General features: G+C 39.3%; 1 protein-coding gene, 1 pseudogene and 1 gene segment (V, D, J or C); all 3 read right to left on the bottom strand.

Annotated features, from left to right (window-relative positions):
• The window catches only part of LOC118791307, a 123780-nt gene extending 107301 nt beyond the window's left edge, over positions 1 to 16479 (bottom strand). The window contains exons 1-2 of the mRNA XM_036548621.1: positions 16437 to 16479; positions 15991 to 16303 (exon numbers count right to left, since the gene is read on the bottom strand). Coding sequence (XP_036404514.1) covers positions 15991 to 16303; positions 16437 to 16479 — 356 coding nt within the window. The remainder of the gene's footprint in view (positions 1 to 15990; positions 16304 to 16436) is intronic.
• LOC118783631 lies at positions 11761 to 12323 on the bottom strand. The segment is given in 2 exon segments: positions 11761 to 12077; positions 12281 to 12323. Coding segments are annotated over 2 exon segments (360 nt in total).
• An 886-nt stretch (positions 16480 to 17365) lies between the features above and the next one.
• Positions 17366 to 19394, bottom strand: part of LOC118791209 — a 40774-nt pseudogene continuing 38745 nt past the window's right edge.

Below are 19394 nucleotides of genomic sequence, written 5' to 3'. Positions count from 1 at the left end.
CCATCGCTATAGACTGGGAATGGATTAAGATGGTCAATAAATCGTTGGCTTCAGGATTCACAATCAGAGAACGCATTCATGTAAGTGTAAATGTATGTTTCACTCTATGTAGAAAGCCTGAGTTTTAATCATATTTCACATTATGAAGTAGCCTTCAAACAGCCCTCAGAGACTTGAATCAAAGGGCTCAAGTGAACTGAGTGTCTTTGATTCACTTGAGGCCTTTGGCAGATGTGAAAACTGCATAGGATGTAAACTAATTCTTGGTGAATAATTTAAATAAGGTCAACATTTTTTGGTGTAAAACATTCCAAAAAAGCTGAAAATCTTGCAAGATTTGATGTGATAAATGTTTGTTCACAGAAAATTACTTTACTGCACATCCATAATTTTTCAGTTAATTGTTTTTTTGGTTAATCAGGTTCATGCCTATGATTGTTTTACATTTTCCTTTTACTTTACATTATTTGTTAATGTTGATAATGTTCATTTGTAAGATACTGATCCCTCATAGTTTCTGTGGTGCCACAGGAGACATGCAGAGAGAGAGTGTACATTTCAGATTTGCTTCAGTGACTCTGGGTGTGAGATGTGCTTGAATAGTTTTTATACAGCGCTGCAGTCTCTCCTGTCACTGTGAGTCTCTGGCACAGTAATACACTGCAATGTCTTCAGCTCTCAGACTGTTCATTTGTAGGTACATCTTGCAGTTGGACTCATCTCTGGATGTAATGAATCTTCCTTTAACAGACAGTGTAGTATGGACTATTACCAGTGTGAATGAATGCAATCCACTCCAGTCCCTTCCCAGGAGCCTTTCTGACCCAGTTCATACAGTATACACATTGTTTAAACAGAGGAGGCACATCTGCTGACTGGTTCAACTTGATATGAGTAATATGTGGAAGCCAGTGAAGTATGATGAGGAAAGGTATCACTTTTCTATATTTAGGGAGGTTGTAGACAAGTCATGCAGCTCAGTTCAGAATTAGCTGCAAGGGTTTGATGGCATAGGCAGGAAGACAAATGAAATAAGGAGACCATTCGTATGTGCAACAGTGACATACAAATGTCACTGCAAACGCCCCCCCCCCCCTCCCCTCCCATTTTCCAGGTTACTCTGACCCAGCTCACAAGATTCTGGACAGAGAGGTTTAAAAAGGCCACTCTATTATCATTTCATCAGTTAAAGATGACAAATAGAAGGCTGATACTCATGCTCTGCCTGCTCTGAGATCCCCCCTTTAAGATAAGCGTAACAATAGGGGCACAGCACACTTCACTCTCCTTCATGATCCCCCACCACAGGCTAAGGCACATGTACAAAGCTTAGCTGAATAGCACTGCACATGATTACTGTAGGCTTTGTTTGCTCCCCTCTGAGGTCCAGACCCTCAACAGCAGCAGAGTGATGCCCACCCTCCTCTAATTGCCAGGAGAGGCACGAGGCAGGTAATCGTTCCCTGCTCACACAGACAAACACAAAAATGAGTTATAGTTACAGAGTTACAGATGGTGGTCTGGCCTGCACCAAATAAGAAAATGAATTCAAGTGTCCATTGCCACTGTCCTCTGACCTTTTCTTTCTCCAAGGATACAGCTGTCACTGCTATACCAATTTAGCTGCATAATTCCTACCAACAGGGAAGTCTCTTTACGCCACAGCACACTCTGTTCCCTGGCGTCACACTCTGTCACCGTGAGTGAATACCTGCTTACCCTGCCTGATGGGGACACCTTCCCCAACAACGCGCTCCATTCTCCCTCAGCTGGTCTGGCTCTTTCTTATGGCTTTGTTTTTGTGATCGCTCCAGCTTAATCCTGCTATCCATCCTAATCGTGAAGGTGGACCACGTTCACTTCACATAACTGGCCTGATGGACCCCACCCCCCTTCCCACGGTCTGGTTATTACAATAGATGTAGATTACTGCTTCAGTTCTTATGATTGATCAACTTCATTAAGACTAGCTGAATAACAGTCTCAAATCCATTCCACCACTCCTACATTTCCCTCCTGCAGTTACACCTTCTACACTCAGCAGCATTACTCTCTCCCCATCTCTCCTATCTTCCATCTCCTCTGCTCCACACAGCTACATAGAGTCAGTACATTCACTATTTCAGCAGGTCTTCCCATATGAGTAATATTTGCCATATTTTATGGTCCTTATAAGTTCTTATAAGGAGAAATTATTCTGGAGTCAACAGGTTCTCTGTATAAAGGGCATAGTACCCACTGTTAAGATGATGGGATAATCATGCTATTTCATACTATTTAATGGGAGTCCTATAAGCTTATTCAAGACCCATAAGCATTTTTGTATGCCTGGAGGTATCAAATGCATGTGTAAATCATACATTCAATGCTTATTGGGGACTAATAAATGATACATTATTTAAACTCAGTACTTACTAGTATTTAATAGCATTTAATATTTTAATATCAACCCTCACAATGTTTCAGTACATGGCAGTGTGCATCCCAGATAAACATGTTGAGCGTGATCAATGAAGTGTGAAGCACTTTTTGTATTGCTTTCAAATGACTTTCCCTCGCTGTGTGTTTCGGGCACAATAATACACAGCTGTGTCTCCAGTCTGCAGGCTACTGCCTTGCAAAGACACTGTGCTGCTGGAGGTGTCTCTGGAGATGGTGAACTTGTTCTTAAGAGAATCTTTGTAATAAGTGCTGCCACTGCCACAGATCTCTCCAATCCACTCCAGGGCTTTCCCCGCAGGCTGTCGTATCCATTCTGTACAGTAGCCGCTATCAGTCAGGGAATACCCAGAGACTTTACAGGAGATGGTCAGAGACTGTCCTGGTTTTACAACCACAGAAGCTGGCTGGGTGAGTTCAACACAATGAACAACTGTGGATAAAGACACATAAACATATTTGTTAGAATTTTAATTCATGCATTTATTAAAAGCATTTATTTCACCTTTGCCAATTTAGGAAAAAATAGCTGAATAGAAAATATAGCAAAATAATTATTGAAAATGTCATCCATGACTGTAACAGTAATATGAATACAACATCTATACTCACATGAAAATGTTCCCAGTAAAATGCTTAATACTGTCAAAACTCCCATTGTCACATACAGATTCCCCTCTGTTTTACAGGTGATGGTCTTCTGTCGAGTGAAGAATTCTCAGTGGCCTTTATAGGAAATACAGCGAACTGAATTTGTTTAAGTCTCAGGGGGATGCACTGCAGGACTGAGAAAAGCTTGACAAATTCAGTGTGCCCTCACATGGATGGAAATGAAGGCCCGGGTATACTCGACATACAGCTTCATTTTAGATCAGGTAGCAGTACTGACAGATTTAGGATATTTTATGAGAATGAATGCCTACGTGGTTTTTATAAGTTTGTGTCCATTTTGCGCTGTGTAACTTAATACTTGTTTTTACTGTCTAGTATTCAAATGCTGATATGCCATGTTTTACAATATAGTCTGCTGAAGAATACTTAATAAAACACAAGGTATGACATTATAAATAATTTTGAAGTGGACAAAATTCTTATGTGTTACCAGATGACCTAAAAATGACATATTGTCTCAGAGTCCCTGGGACAAAAAACCATCACAAAGCTGTTGTCAGTCAGGGAATACCCCACTGCAGGCACATTTTAATTTGAGGGATCCTCCTGGTGCAGCCACAGCCGACTCAGACTGTGTGAGAACAATCTGAGACTGTACAGCTAAGGGTAAAGAAAGAGAGGAGTTGAGTTATAATATGAGGAATGAAAAACTAAAATTTAATTTAAAGAGCAATTGATTGTACAACATTGGCACTCAAAGGATGCAGCTTCCAGCAGCAACAGCAATAACAGAGATGCAGGGAACATTGCTTGTGTTGATAGACCAACTGAAGTGAGCTCTTTTCAACTCTTGAGGGCTCACAGGCTGCTGAGGACATAGGCAGTCAGACACTATTTAAATAAGGCCGCATCTCATTTTTCATATTGGAGAACAGGCAGTTATAAATGGACATCAGGGAAAGAAACATTGTGAAACTATGCCAATCATTGGGGGATTTTAGCAAGACTATGTCCTTTACTATAAATAATTTTTGTTGTTCAGCACAACTGAAGTTCAGCTGTTGAATAACAAAATACTTAATATGCTATATACATGCATATGATGTTTCAACAGTGTTTTTAATGACTCCTAAAGAGCCTTTTCACACTTTATTTCTTTACTGTTCTCTTTGATTTTTTTTCTGTTTCTAGCTTTTTATCATTTAGGTGTGTTGAACTATATTAATTTAACTGTCCAAATATCCAATTTTACACAACCACCAATTTGTGAGTATTTGAATCAGACAGAGGAAGTGATACTCAAACTCTCTTTCTTGTAATAGAGCAAAGAAAAACAACATACTATTATGTTCACTGTTTAGTTGTTTATCCACTGTCAGGCTGTAACTGAAAGGGCCATTAAATGTACTTAATTCCCTAAAGACTGATGTGGGTCTTGTGGAGAGTTTTTGTACGGGCTCAGGCTTGACTTCTCTCGCTGTGAGTCTCTAGCACAGTAATAAACAGCAGTGTCTTCAGCTTTCAGGCTGTTCATCTGTAAATACACCTGGCTCTTGCTGTCGTCTCTGGTAATGGTGAATCGTCCCTTTATAGACTCAGAGTAGTACACATTACTGCCGCGCCGAAGTCCTAACCACTCCAGTCCCTTCCCAGGAGCCTGTCTGATCCAGCCCATATAGTAGCTGCTGAATGTGAACCCAGAACCCGTACAGGTCAGTGTGTGAGAGTCTCCTGGTCTCTTTACCACTGGTTCAGACTCAGTCAGTACAATCTCACTCTGAACACCTGAAATTAAAAGAAAAGTCAGTTTTTACATACAATATATGGTGAACAGCTAGCAAGCAAGAAAGGTAGAGAGAAGAGAGATAAAGAAATTGACCTGATAGTGTGAGTGCTGTGAGTGACAGCAGGGCTGGTAAAAGCTTCATAACTGCAGATGAGAAGGAGGAGCACTAAGTTAAAGTTCAGACTGAGTCCCACTGACTGCTGCTCTGGTTCTCACACTGACTCTGGCTCCATTAAAAGCTCTGAGAGGTTTGCATTGGATCCTCCTCTAGGGGAGGGCACAGTGGGGGTCACTGGAGATCACATTTAGAAGAGTTCAGGAATGAACAGAAGAGCACAGCTGCTATTGAACAATGTTTATTGTACAAACCCAACGCAATAGTGTAACCCATTAAATTTAGTAAGGAGTATCTTTGCACTCTAATACAAATATATTAATATAAATAAACCATTTCCCATGGTTGTATTTCCCATGCATAACTGAGCAAAATGTGGTCCACTTAACTGAATACTGGAAAATATAGGAATATATTCTGAGTTAGTTTCATATATTGAAGTTATTCATAAATGATTTGGAATAAAACCTTGAGAGAAAAATAGTGTAAGCATGTTGTATTAAATTTCATTTGCTTTGCCAGAGCAACTTGCATAGTTTACAACTTTGCAAAATGAAGTATTTACCTCATCCACAGGCACAACAGAATTGCCTTGCTCCTCATTATGAAATCGGTAGATGCATCATTTAATTCAGTATATTTTGTTGTGGGCAAAAATTGTGTCAGTGAGAAGACCATGCATTGATCCCTATTGGTGCTGTAATGCTTGTCAGAAGACTTACATCTTCTGGTCAGTGCAATAACTGCAGTGTAGCAATGACTTTTGTTTATCTTTAATGGCTCTCCAGAGTGAAAATAATTATTTTGAAAGTGATTTAAGACTTCTGACATTATGAATGATTACAACATAACTATAACTTTGCATAACCTTTCAAAATATTTACTCTGTTTACTCTGTCTAATCTGTATTTGGCTTGTTAAAAAATGTAGTCACTTGTCTTGTACCCAAGTGCAAAATGAAGAGGGTTTAGTCCATTTATTTCAATATTTATTGGAGCCGAATTTATCGAACAGCACTTTGTTAGTGCCGTATGCTGCGCATAATCACAAAAGTACACAATTCCTGTTAAAATTTTTAAAACTAACAATTTTATCATGAAATGTGTTAAGCACTTAAACCTATTGTTTTTTTCATGATTTTCTATTGATGTATTGTCTGTATTATAAATGTGATGCTGCAAGCTAAATGTTATGGTTGGTACAGGAGAGTATTCATTAATTCACTCACGCATTTATTCATCTATCATTCCAGGGCTTTATACAGTAGTTGTGTGTGATAAAGGGCAAGAGGTTTTTGTGTGGCTCTCCCCTCACTCTCTCACTGTGAGTATCTGGCACAGTAATACACAGCAGTGTCTTCAGCTCTCAGGCTGTTCATCTGCAAATACAGCTGGTTCCTGCTGTTGTTTCTAGAAATGGTGAATCTCCCTTTGATAGATTCGGAGTAGTAGACAGATGTAACATCAATTGTTGCAATCCACTTCAGTCCTTTCCCAGGAGCTTGTCTAATCCAGGACATGAGGTAGCTGCTGATTGTGAACCCAGATGCTGTGCAAGTTACTATACTGGATTCTTCAGGCTTTTTAACTACTGGTTCAGACTCAGCCAATATAATTTCTGGGTGAACACCTGTTAAAGAAATGAACATGCTCAGAGATGTACATTTTAAATACAATTGGTGTAGACAAAGGAATTAGAGGACAGAATATCAGAGAAAGAGACCTGATAAAGTAAGTGCTGTGAGTATCAGCATGGCTGGTAGGAGCTTCATAACGGCAGGTGAGAAGGAGGATCACTGAGTTAAAGTACAGACTGAGTACCACTGACTGCTGCTCTGGTTCTCCCACTGACACTGGCTCCATTAAAAGCTCTGGGAGGTTTGCATTGGATGTAGATTAGCAATTTTCTGTATTTGTCACAGGAAGTAAACACCAAGTAAATGATTTCAAGCTGCAGTTATACTCTGCTAAGCAGGAACAGACACAAACACTGATATTTCTCTATTGATAAAACAGAACACATACGCAGTGAGCTTAAAGTGGAATTACTTGAAGGAACAGGAAGTGACATCAGTGCAGTATGAATAAAGGCAGGATTAGCATCCTCAGGGTGTTTAATAGATAGAGGGTTCAGCCCATACGATGAGGAGACTGAGGGCTGAGGGAGCTGGTACTCATGAAGCTAGCACTGTTGAAATGGTTATGACTGCAGTTTTATAGTTTCTATCTGCAGTTCAATGATGCACAGAACTGAAGTGCTGACTCAGCTCAGTTGGACAGAAACAGTTCAGCTGTTGAATAACAAAATACTTAATATGCTATATACATGCATATGATGTTTCAACAGTGTTTTTAATGACTCCTAAAGAGCCTTTTCACACTTTATTTCTTTACTGTTCTCTTTGATTTTTTTTTCTGTTTTTAGCTTTTTATCATTTATGTGTGTTTGAAATATATTAATTTAACTGTCCAAATATCCAATTTTACACAACCACCAATCTGCGAGTATTTGAATCAGACAGAGGAAGTGATACTCAAACTCTCTTTCTTGTAATAGAGCAAAGAAAAACAACATACTATTATGTTCACTGTTTAGTTGTTTATCCACTGTCAGGCTGTAACTGAAAGGGCCATTAAATGTACTTAATTCCCTAAAGACTGATGTGGGTCCTGTGGAGAGTTTTTGTACGGGCTCAGGCTTGACTTCTCTCACCGTGTGTCTTTGGCACAGTAATACACAGCAGTGTCTTCAGCTCTCAGACTGTTCATCTGTAAATACACCTGGCTCTTGCTGTCGTCTCTGGTGATGGTGAATCGTCCCTTTATAGACTGGGAGTAGTACACAGTACTGCCGTGCCGAAGTCCTAACCACTCCAGTCCCTTCCCAGGAGCCTGTCTGTTCCAGCCCATCCAGTAGCTGCTGAATGAGAACCCAGAGGCTGTACAGGTCAGTGTGTGAGATTCTCCTGGTCTCTTTACCACTGGTTCAGACTCAGTCAGTACAATCTCACTCTGAACACCTGTAATTAAAAGAAAAGGTAAAATATGTGGTTAACAGAAAGCAAGAAAGAAAGTAAAAAAGATAGAAAGAAGAGAGATAAAACACCTGATAGTGTGAGTGCTGTGAGTGACAGCAGGGCTGGTAAAAGCTTCATAACTGCAGATGAGAAGGAGGAGCACTAAGTTAAAGTTCAGACTGAGTCCCACTGACTGCTGCTCTGGTTCTCACACTGACTCTGGCTCCATTAAAAGCTCTGAGAGGTTTGCATTGGATCCTCCTCTAGGGGAGGGCACAGTGGGGGTCACTGGAGATCACATTTAGAAGAGTGTAGGAATGAACAGAAAGAGCACAGCTGCTATTGAACAATGTTTATGGAACAAAACCAATGTAATGGTGTAACCCCATCCAAAACAATACTTTACATGGCATTAAATTCTCAAAGTAAGGAGTAGCTTTGCACTACTGACACAGTGGGGGTCACTGGAGATCACATTTAGAAGAGTTCAGGAATGAACAGAAGAGCACAGCTGCTATTGAACAATGTTTATTGTACAAACCCAACGCAATAGTGTAACCCATTAAATTTAGTAAGGAGTATCTTTGCACTCTAATACAAATATATTAATATAAATAAACCATTTCCCATGGTTGTATTTCCCATGCATAACTGAGCAAAATGTGGTCCACTTAACTGAATACTGGAAAATATAGGAATATATTCTGAGTTAGTTTCATATATTGAAGTTATTCATAAATGATTTGGAATAAAACCTTGAGAGAAAAATAGTGTAAGCATGTTGTATTAAATTTCATTTGCTTTGCCAGAGCAACTTGCATAGTTTACAACTTTGCAAAATGAAGTATTTACCTCATCCACAGGCACAACAGAATTGCCTTGCTCCTCATTATGAAATCGGTAGATGCATCATTTAATTCAGTATATTTTGTTGTGGGCAAAAATTGTGTCAGTGAGAAGATCATGCATTGATCCCTATTGGTGCTGTAATGCTTGTCAGAAGACTTACATCTTCTGGTCAGTGCAATAACTGCAGTGTAGCAATGACTTTTGTTTATCTTTAATGGCTCTCCAGAGTGAAAATAATTATTTTGAAAGTGATTTAAGACTTCTGACATTATGAATGATTACAACATAACTATAACTTTGCATAACCTTTCAAAATATTTACTCTGTTTACTCTGTCTAATCTGTATTTGGCTTGTTAAAAAATGTAGTCACTTGTCTTGTACCCAAGTGCAAAATGAAGAGGGTTTAGTCCATTTATTTCAATATTTATTGGAGCCGAATTTATCGAACAGCACTTTGTTAGTGCCGTATGCTGCGCATAATCACAAAAGTACACAATTCCTGTTAAAATTTTTAAAACTAACAATTTTATCATGAAATGTGTTAAGCACTTAAACCTATTGTTTTTTTCATGATTTTCTATTGATGTATTGTCTGTATTATAAATGTGATGCTGCAAGCTAAATGTTGTGATTGGTACAGGAGAGTATTCATTAATTCACTCACGCATTTATTCATCTATCATTCCAGGGCTTTGTACAGTAGATGTGTGTGATAAAGGGCAAGAGGTTTTTGTGTGGCTCTCCCCTCACTCTGTCTCACTGTGAGTGTCTGGCACAGTAATACACAGCAGTGTCTTCAGCTCTCAGGCTGTTCAACTGTAAATACAGCTGGCTCTTGCTGTCATCTCTGGTGATGGTGAATCGTCCCTTTATAGACTCAGCGTAGTACACAGTACTGCCGAGCTGAAGTCCTAACCACTCCAGTCCCTTCCCAGGAGCCTGTCTGATCCAGCCCATATAGTAGCTGCTGAATGTGAACCCAGAGGCTGTGCAGGTAAGTGTGAGATTCTCCTGGTCTCTTTACCACTGGTTCAGACTCAGTCAGTACAATCTCACTATGCACACCTGCAATTAAAAGAAAAGTCATTTTACTGACATACTAAATAGAACAGCAAGCAAGAAAGACACAGAGGGAAGAAAGACTAAGACAGAGACCTGACAGCATTAGTGCTGTGAGCATCAGCAGGGCTGGTAGGAGCTTCATAACTGCAGATAGGAAGGAGGAGCACTGAGTTAAAGTACAGACTGAGCCCCACTGACTGCTGCTCTGGTTCTCACACTGACTCTGGCCCCATTAAAAACTCTGGATTTGCATTAGATCCTCCTCTAGGGGAGGGCACAGTGAGGGTCATTGGAAATCAGCTGTGTCTGTGCACTACAGAACTGTAAAATAACAATATTTGCGTAATAGTCATACTGAATATGAACCGTTAGTATTAAACAGCTTATGAATGCATGGGATGCTTGCCAGTAAATAATGCACTTCAATCACTTCAATTCTCTGACATAACACTGACTGACCAGCTCTAGTAACATGCTATTTAAATTCACCAGAGTACAACATCTACAAGAAAAAACAGTAAAAACACAAGATAAATAAAGCAAACACTTGAATTTAAAGTAAACAAATTTTATGTCAGAAAATAGAAACAGGGCCAAATATGACTTTTTTTTACAGTGTATCTGGCTTTAAATCCTGTTTAACACACAGTATACACTGAAGTGGCTATTATAAAGGGGTTTTAAAAACATTTTTAAAAATTCATTAAGATGAGGACATATATGCAGCAAAACAGATTTAAACAGCAATCACAACGCAAAACATTAATTTGAGAAATCACTTCTAAAGTAAGAATCAAATGAGAAATTACTACTTCATCACAGACAATTTTTCTGTCAGACAACAGACAATTTCACAGTCTTTTTTTCCTGGAGAAGGGCAAGTCCTTTAGTGTCCTCCAGCTGACACTGACATCTTCTGGCCACTATGAGAACTGCACCTTAGCGTGTTCTGATGACGTGTGTTGACGCTCTTGGGATGAATAAAATCATGATTGAATGAAACAGATATTTGAGATGTGATCTCCCTCATGTTTAAAAATGAACACTTGAAATATTCTGAAATAGCAGTTTTATCAAATCACCTCAACACTCTATGGTGATGCTGTGCTGGCCTACCAAAAGGCCATACTGGTTAAAAACTGAATGTAAAACAGGTTTCAATGTTCAATATGACCTGCTAATTAAGCCAATTGCAATATTTTCTGTTTGCTAAACTAGTACTGTATTTTAATTGAGATATTATATGTCAAAATTTTCTGAAGAAATATATAATTCAGTCATTCAGTCTGAGCTTTATGTTATTATATTTTTGGCACTATCAAAAATAATACTCCAGGGGGTTAAATTGCAGTGATGAAGCTTGTTTGTTTGTTTCTGTCTTTTTGTAATGTGGTTTATGGGTACTTACATCAAAATTTCATTGCATGGTCTTCATCTGAGGATGTTTAAAGTTTACAGCTCTCTTAAATAACCACCCCTTCCCCATCCCTGAAGGTGCACCCCATGACCCAGGCTCTCCCATTCTCATCAGGCTTATCAATCTGCATGCTCCTGCGATCACTGACGATTGCAGCAGTGTTAGATTAGGTAAGTACAAACTTCATAGACTGTATGTTGGAAAACACTCCCAGGCTTTGACAAAGGGTCATGCATATTTTTATGAATGACTTGTTACCCATACATAACAAAATGTGTTTTTATCTGTATGTTTCATATGTTTCAAGCAGTGACACAGAAATGCATGTTTTTTCTGTTGGATTTTTCTATTCAGGGTCCCATGTTTGTGAGAGTGAGTATGTGTGGGAGTGCAGGTATGGGGATGTATTTGTGCAGATGTGTGGGTCTCTGAGTTTTTGTATAGCTCTGCTGTTGGTTCATATCACTGTGGCTGTCGGGCACAGTAATAAACAGCTGTGTCTTCAGTCTGCAAGCTGCTTCCTTGCAAAGACACTGTGCTGCTGGAGGTGTCTCTGGAGATGCTGAACTTGTTTTTAAGAGAATCTTTGTAATAAATGCTCCCATCACCCCACATATACCCAATCCACTCCAGTGCTTTCCCTGCCGGCTGTCGTATCCAGTTTGTACCATAGCTGCTATCAGTGACTGAGTACCCAGAGACTTTACAGGAGATGGTCAGAGACTGTCCTGGCTTTACAACCATAGAACCTGGCTGGGTGAGTTCAACACAGTGAACATCTGTGGATAACAAAAATTAGCATATTTGTGACACATATTTGTGAATCAGTACATTTACATTGCATACCTGTTCTGGAATACAAAAGCAATGTGTCATTGTAATATATAATAAATAATCCACAGATTTTATATTTTCTTGCCACAGTTGCTACTAGACAGTATTCATCTGTTACTGTGATAATTACAGAAATACAGACACTCACAGGATGCAGCTGCCAGACACAGCAGAAGAGATGCAGAGAACATGTTTTATGTTGATGATGAACTGGAGTGAGCTGCTCTTCTCAACTCTCCAGGGCTCAGGGGCTGCTGAGGTGATAACCAGACAGAGCCACTATTTAAATACAGAGGGGGCAGAGAGAGAATGTTCAAGTTTGCATAGCAGAAGAAGCCTATTATAGGCACAAAAAGAGAAATGAAACTTTGTCTCATAATGGATGCTTGACTGTAGAACAACACACTATCAATGGATCCTCTATTGAAGAACAACAACAAAATCAATCTTGCAATTTTACATGTTTAATATCAACATCCAAATTGTCCAACTGTTTACATTACTCACACTGTACTGACATAAGAATCAGGCATAGGCATGTAATTCATATTGTTTAAAATATTTCTGTTTGAAGACAGTCTGTAATTACCTGGACAAAAACAAATTTAAGTAAATTATGTCAGTTAAGCCCTACAAGTCAATTTCAATGTGAGGCTAGATCATATCACACCTCATATTACCTAAAGCAGAACCATTAGTCATTTACACAGTTTGTGTGTAGGGATGTGTAAATAAAAAAGGAATTTATTTTTTGCACATTTGCACATATTGTTAATCTAATGACTGAGAATACATCAGCCAAATTCTCAAATATGTCTCACAGTTGTTCATGCATGTCATAACACTCTTTTTCTGAACCTATGTGGAATGGCTTCATTACTTTGGAGGGGATTTAGTGCCTTTGACCTAGGCAGGCAGCCTTCAGACAATATCACAACACTAATGTGTGATAATGCTAATGTGGCCGGTGGCACACAAGTGTTGCATGGCCTGTACTTACAGAGATAAAATAGTGCCCTGAACGACCACATTGGATAGGGTCAGTTATTGTTCTTTGGTCTCCTCTGTCGAAACATCTGTAGCTACAGCACCAAAAGACACAAAGTGCTTGTCCGTTCCCCCACCAGATGTCTCTGCCAAAGGTGCTGAGGCAGGGACATCTTAAGACTGAGTGGTGCAGAATTATGTTAAATTGGAAAAATCTTGGCAGCCTAATCTTTCATGCTTTCTTGGGTAATTTTTCAGCACCAAAAACTTAAAAAAGATCTGAAAAGTGCTAAAAGTGCTAAACTAAAACAGCTGGACAGTCCTGTAAATATCAGACAAACAAAATATGCACTCTTCAGTTGTTCGTCCACTATGGGGCTCTAACTGAATGGAACACAAAAGAGTTCCCTAAAGACTGAAAAATTTCCTGTAGAGAGTTATTGTCAGGGCTCATGCTTGACTTCTCTTGCTATGAGTATCTGGCACAGTAATACACAGCAGTGTCTTCAGCTCTCAGACTGTTCATCTGTAAATACAGCTGTCTCTTGCTGTTGTCTCTGGTTATGGTGAATTGTCCCTTAATAGAATCTTCCCTGAACAGACTGGGAGTGGTAGATGTAGCTTCTGCCTGAGCTAATGTAAGCAATCCATTCCAGTCCTTTCCCAGGATCCTGTCTGACCCAGTTCATATGATAGCTGCTGAATGTGAACCCAGAGGCTGTGCAGGTCAGGCTGTGCGATTCTCCAGGCTTTTTAACTGCTGGTTCAACACTCAGTCAGTGTTTGACTTCTAACACCTGTGAAAAGAGAGACCATTTAAAGCTGAAAATGATAAGTCGTACTCTTATTTAAATCTTAAATTTTCTCAAATGAAACAAGTACCCTCAAAAACTTACTTGTTAAACATACTGATATCAGAATCAGGCTGGTTATTACAGTCATGGTAAAAGTCAATGATTGCAGTCTATAATGGCAGTCCTAAAGTAAGTTTCCAATAGCAGCCCCTCCTCTCTCAGTGCATAGAGATAAATGTAGAAGGAAGAGCTCAGAGTTTGCATGAACTCCTCCTCACTGGGTGGGCAGATTTATACACTTTGAATACAGGAGTCACAGCCGCAGATGTAGGTATAGCTATAGCATTGGATGAAATTGAAGCTATAAGTATTATTCATCCATATGACCATGTATCCATCTGCCATGGATGATTATTGCATTATTATTCAGAATGAATCTAGAAGAGTATGTAAAGAAAGGAACGGGAAGCTTTTATTTCACCATCACTCCTCAAAATTTGGGGATTTCTGTAAAAATAATGGCAACAATCCTGAACTCTGACTGAGCGCAAATGTTAATATCTCATTTAAATATACTAACCTGCAGCATTTGAGTTGTACAGTAATGCTGTACACTAATGGTTTGAGGTTGTGTGCTGTCTGATAACACTTAATCCTGTTCTGGCAATGTTTCTCACAATGGTACTGCATTTTGAGGATAGCACTAATGTAAGTCATATAGTTCATGCAATTGCAAACCAATTTTCCTTGAATGAATTGTTGTGCAAACCGTTTACATAACATTGTATTATTGGCATTTAGCAGATGCTCTTATCCAGAGCAACTTACAAGGGTTACAGGTTTATTCATTCATACAGATGTATATTTACTGAGGTGATTCTGGGTTAAGTACATTGCCCAAGGGTACGATAACAGTACCCCAGCAGGGTTTTGAACCAGCAACCTTTGAGTTATGAGTCCTGCTCCTTACTACTATGCCACACTGCTGCCCCGTGCCCTGCTCGTTTCAGCCTAATGAGTTTTATTTATTTATTTATTTTTTAATATGGACCAATAGGTCTTACACATGGCATTTAATATGAATATTGATAATACTGAATTATGATATTTATAAAGTTCTCTTTATTTTCTAGTTTCTGGTGGTGGTGACATGGGGTCAGTAAAGATGTGAATAGTAGAGAGGTTTAATCTCTGTAATTTTTGACTGGGTTTCAGCTCTCTCAAACACTGTATCTATTGGGCACATTAATATACAGCTGTGTCCTCAGTCCTCAGCGGGTCTACTTTTAAATAGGTTGTCTGCACCTCTTTGACTGCACCTCTGGTCTTAAGGGAGCTGGAGCAGAGAGAATGTTTGCATGGCCCAACCCTGAGGGGAGGAGCTGAGAGGATGTGTGCTCCCCCTGTCACCTCCCTCTGTGTCTTACTGTATGCACTGAAACTCACATTGCAAGCAGACACTGGTTTGATTGTCCTGAATAAATATATCACATTGGCCCCTGGTGGACATTTAGAGAGCTGCACTGATGTGGGTACGTCTGCTTTGCATACAAGTTCCCAGTCTGAATCTTCTTATTTGTGAGAAATAAATATTGTATTTCAAGTTTGTGGAGCCCTTTACTGAATATATTACATTTCTAAAGGATCCGAAAACACTGAAATGGCTAATAAATATTTGGTGTGAGCTTATAAATACTTGAGCTTATTCACATACAAATACAAATACAGCTGGCTCTTGTTGTTGTCTCTGAAGATGGTGAGTATTTCCTGAACAAACTGGGCATGAGACTGACGATCATATTCCATAATGGCCAACCACTCTAGTTCCATCCCTGCTGTAAAAATTGAAGCACATACACTAACATAAGGCATTTATGGGTGCAATATTGTGTTGTATTGTATTGTTGTATGTATTATTATCTATGTTTCATATGTTTCAAGCAATGACACAGAAATGCATGATTTTTCTTTTCAGGGTCCTATGTTTGTGAGTGTGGGGGTGCGGGTATGGGGATCTATGTGTGTGGATGTGTGGGTCTCTGAGTTTTTGTACAGCTCTACTGTTGGTTCAAATCACTGTGGCCATCGGGCACAGTAATACACAGCTGTGTCTTCAGTCTGCAGGCTACTTCCTTGTAAAGACACTGTGTTGCTGGAGGTGTCTCTGGTGATGCTGAACTTGTTCTTAAGGGAATCTTTATAATAAGTGCTCCCACCACCCCACATATACCCAATCCACTCCAGAGCTTTCCCTGCAGGCTGTCGGATCCAGCCTGTATAGTAACTGTCAGTGAGGGAATACCCAGATACTTTACAGGAGATGGTCAGAGACTGTCCTGGCTTTACAGTCAAGGAACCTGGCTGGGTGAGTTCAACATTAGACTTCACACCTGTATAAAATGAGATAAATTGATTACCACATGGGTTAAATATCATTCACATAGTTTTTAATTTCATTCTGACTCACACTGTTATTCAGGATCCTACTTCTATTGTTTATAAAGTTACAGAAAAGACACTCACAGGATGCAGCTGCAAGAAGCAGCAGCAGAGATGCAGGGATCATGGTTTGTGTTGATGATGAACTGGAATGAGCTGCTCTTCTCAACTCTCCAGGGCTCAGGGGCTGCTGAGGTCTTAAAGAGACACAGCCATCATTTAAATACATAAGGCAAAAAGAGAGAGAATTTCGTTTTGCATAGGAGGGGAGGTGTATCATATATAGAGGTTGATATAAAAAGCCAAATTCAATAGAAATAGAGAAACAATATTTTTTATTTCAAAATTATTTGTTTACTATTTATTTGTTTGACGTACAAACAAAACAGTATCAATGGATCCTTTATTGTCTCTATTGTCTTCTACTGTTACACTGTTTCTACAAAGGTCTTATTGCACAATCTGAGTGTAGGGATGTGTTAAAAAAAAGAATCTGCTGATCCACACATTTGTAAATACATCCTATTTTACACCTTTAATAGAAAGGCAATCTGTATACAGAATGAAAAAAAATCAGCCTGTATAGTAATAAAGAAAATAAATAAATAAATTAGTAATAATACTACCATTTCTATGACTGGTACTACTGCCGCTACTACTACTACTACTACTACTAATACTAATAAATACATATGTTGTATATTAAATTCTACTACAGGAAAAATGTCAGAGTAAACTGAAAAAGGCATGCAATTACATATTCTGACAAAGTATATTAAGTTCATGTGCTAATCAATAATGAAAAATGATTGCGTTGTTGAGCAAATTCAGTCATGTGATTTATTTTAGTATTTTTGATGAGATGAGATATTTATAAAGATTTCTTGTAGTCTCTGGTAGTGGAGACACAGGGGACATACAGGGAGAGAGAGTATACAATACAGATGTGCTTCAGTGACTCTGGCTGTGAGATGTGCTTGAACAGTTTTTGTACAGCGCTGCAGTCTCTCCTGTCACTGTGAGTCTCTGGCACAGTAATACACTGCAGTGTCCTCACTCTTCAGGCTTTTCACCTGCAAGTGCAGCAGGTTCTTGGAGGTGTCTTTGGTGATGGAGAACTGGCCCTGGAGGGACTGGGCAAAATAAGTGCTAGTACCACCATCAATAAATCCAATCCACTCCAGTCCTCTCCCAGGGCGCTGGCGGATCCAGTGCATCCAGTAGCTGCCCATGGAGAATCCAGACACTGTACAGGACAACGTCACTGAGTCTCCAGGTCTCTTCACCACTGGGTCAGAGGAGGTCAGAGACTGACAGTGAACAGCTAAAAAAGAAAAAAAAACATACAGCCAAAAAACATGTTTAGACCAATAACAGACTTTGAGGATGAATTGTGAATGACTAGACAAATGAGCATTGATTCAACTCACATGCAATCAGTGTCAAGAAAAATGCATATTCCAAAAATATCATTTTTTTTTAAGTGGAAGAATACTGAATTGTTAGAAAAATTGTGAAAAGTAGCTCTCAAGGTTGAGACTGATGAAGCAGAAGCGATAAGATTTATTTAAATGGCTCCTTTAAAACAGGAAGTGACTTCAGTTATGTTTCTAAACGAATATTTGCATTTAAAGTGTCACACAAGGAGAGATTCTTACTGACCAGGTGTGTGAGATTGACGATTTACATATGTGATGCCCAAGAAGATGCTCTTATACAAAGCAACTTACATCAGTTATAGTTTTTTTTTTTAACAATGTTTTGCATTCATACAGCTGAATATTTACCAAGGTGATTGTGGGTGAAGTACTTTACCCAGGGGTTCAGCAACAGCCCCTGCGGTGAATTGAACTGGCAACAAGTCCTGCTCCTTAACCCCTGTGCTAAACTTCTGCCCTTTGAGAGACACACTCTGTTCTGTGAGTGCAATTTAACTGCAAGTCTAATTAGTTAATAGGTTAGACCTCCCTTTTTATCTGTGTTCTCATCTGCTCATTATCTGAGCAGGTATTTTTTGGGCGTGTCTGCACTGAAGTAGTCTTGTTCCTCAGCCTCCCTGTACTAAGACTCAGTTGTATGAGGGACTCTACAGGAATCCATCGAGGGAGGCCACCGGGGAAGGCCCTGTCACATGATTATCCTGTTTTCCTATTGTTAACTAACGTAACGAACTACATACATTCAATCTCATCCATTATATGTTGACGTTTTACTTCAGGGTATGTGTTGGGATTGTGCTGCAATGGTACATTCCTGTATTGTGTCATTCTTGCCTGTTTGGCCAGGGGTGCATCTATGGTCTTGGCCTTGTGTCTAGCACTGACTCTTATTTGTTTATTTGTGGTGGATGCCGGCATCCTTGTTTGTGTGCTCTGATGTACTTTGATGTACTTTATGCTTGACTTTAGCAGTTGTCCAGGATAAGAGTGTCAGCTGGTAAATGTAAATGCAAGGTTGAATGTACACATCTTGTATGTCACTCTTGAAAAAAGCATCTGCAAGTAGGAAAACATAAATATAAAATATCTTCTGCCAAATGTGCTGAGTGGGTGTTTATTGTGAGAGAGACTGTTTGACGGGACCTCTGGTCTTAAAGCAGCAGGAGCTAAGACAATGGTTGCATGGCCCAACCCAGAGGTTGGAATGGTACACTCCTGATAGGTACATTGCGGTGCACTTGTGTGTTGGACCAGGCTGTACATTGGTGATTTTAGCCTTGTGTATTTGACACTGGCTCTGGTTTGTGTTTTGATTATGGTTCCCTTGTTTTTGTAACATTTCGTGTTGTTGTGCTTGTGCTGACTTTTAATGCCTGTGAAAAGAATGGACATGTTCAGCTAAAAATTAAAAAAAAAAAAATTAAAAATTCTTGTTGTAAGAAGTTAACCATATAAAATGAACAATTACTTAAATGAGAAGGCAGTTTTTTATCTGCTAAATGAAAAATCCAGTGCAACACAAAGACAGAACAGAAAAAGAAAAAGCTGACAGATAAAGTTCTGTGAGCATCAGCAGGGCTGGTAGGAGCTTCATGATTGAAGG

This window comes from Megalops cyprinoides, chromosome 1 (assembly GCF_013368585.1).
Source record: "Megalops cyprinoides isolate fMegCyp1 chromosome 1, fMegCyp1.pri, whole genome shotgun sequence".
In the NCBI taxonomy this organism is placed as follows: Eukaryota; Metazoa; Chordata; class Actinopteri; order Elopiformes; family Megalopidae; genus Megalops; species Megalops cyprinoides.
This window is presented reverse-complemented; position numbering and strand designations above follow the sequence as displayed.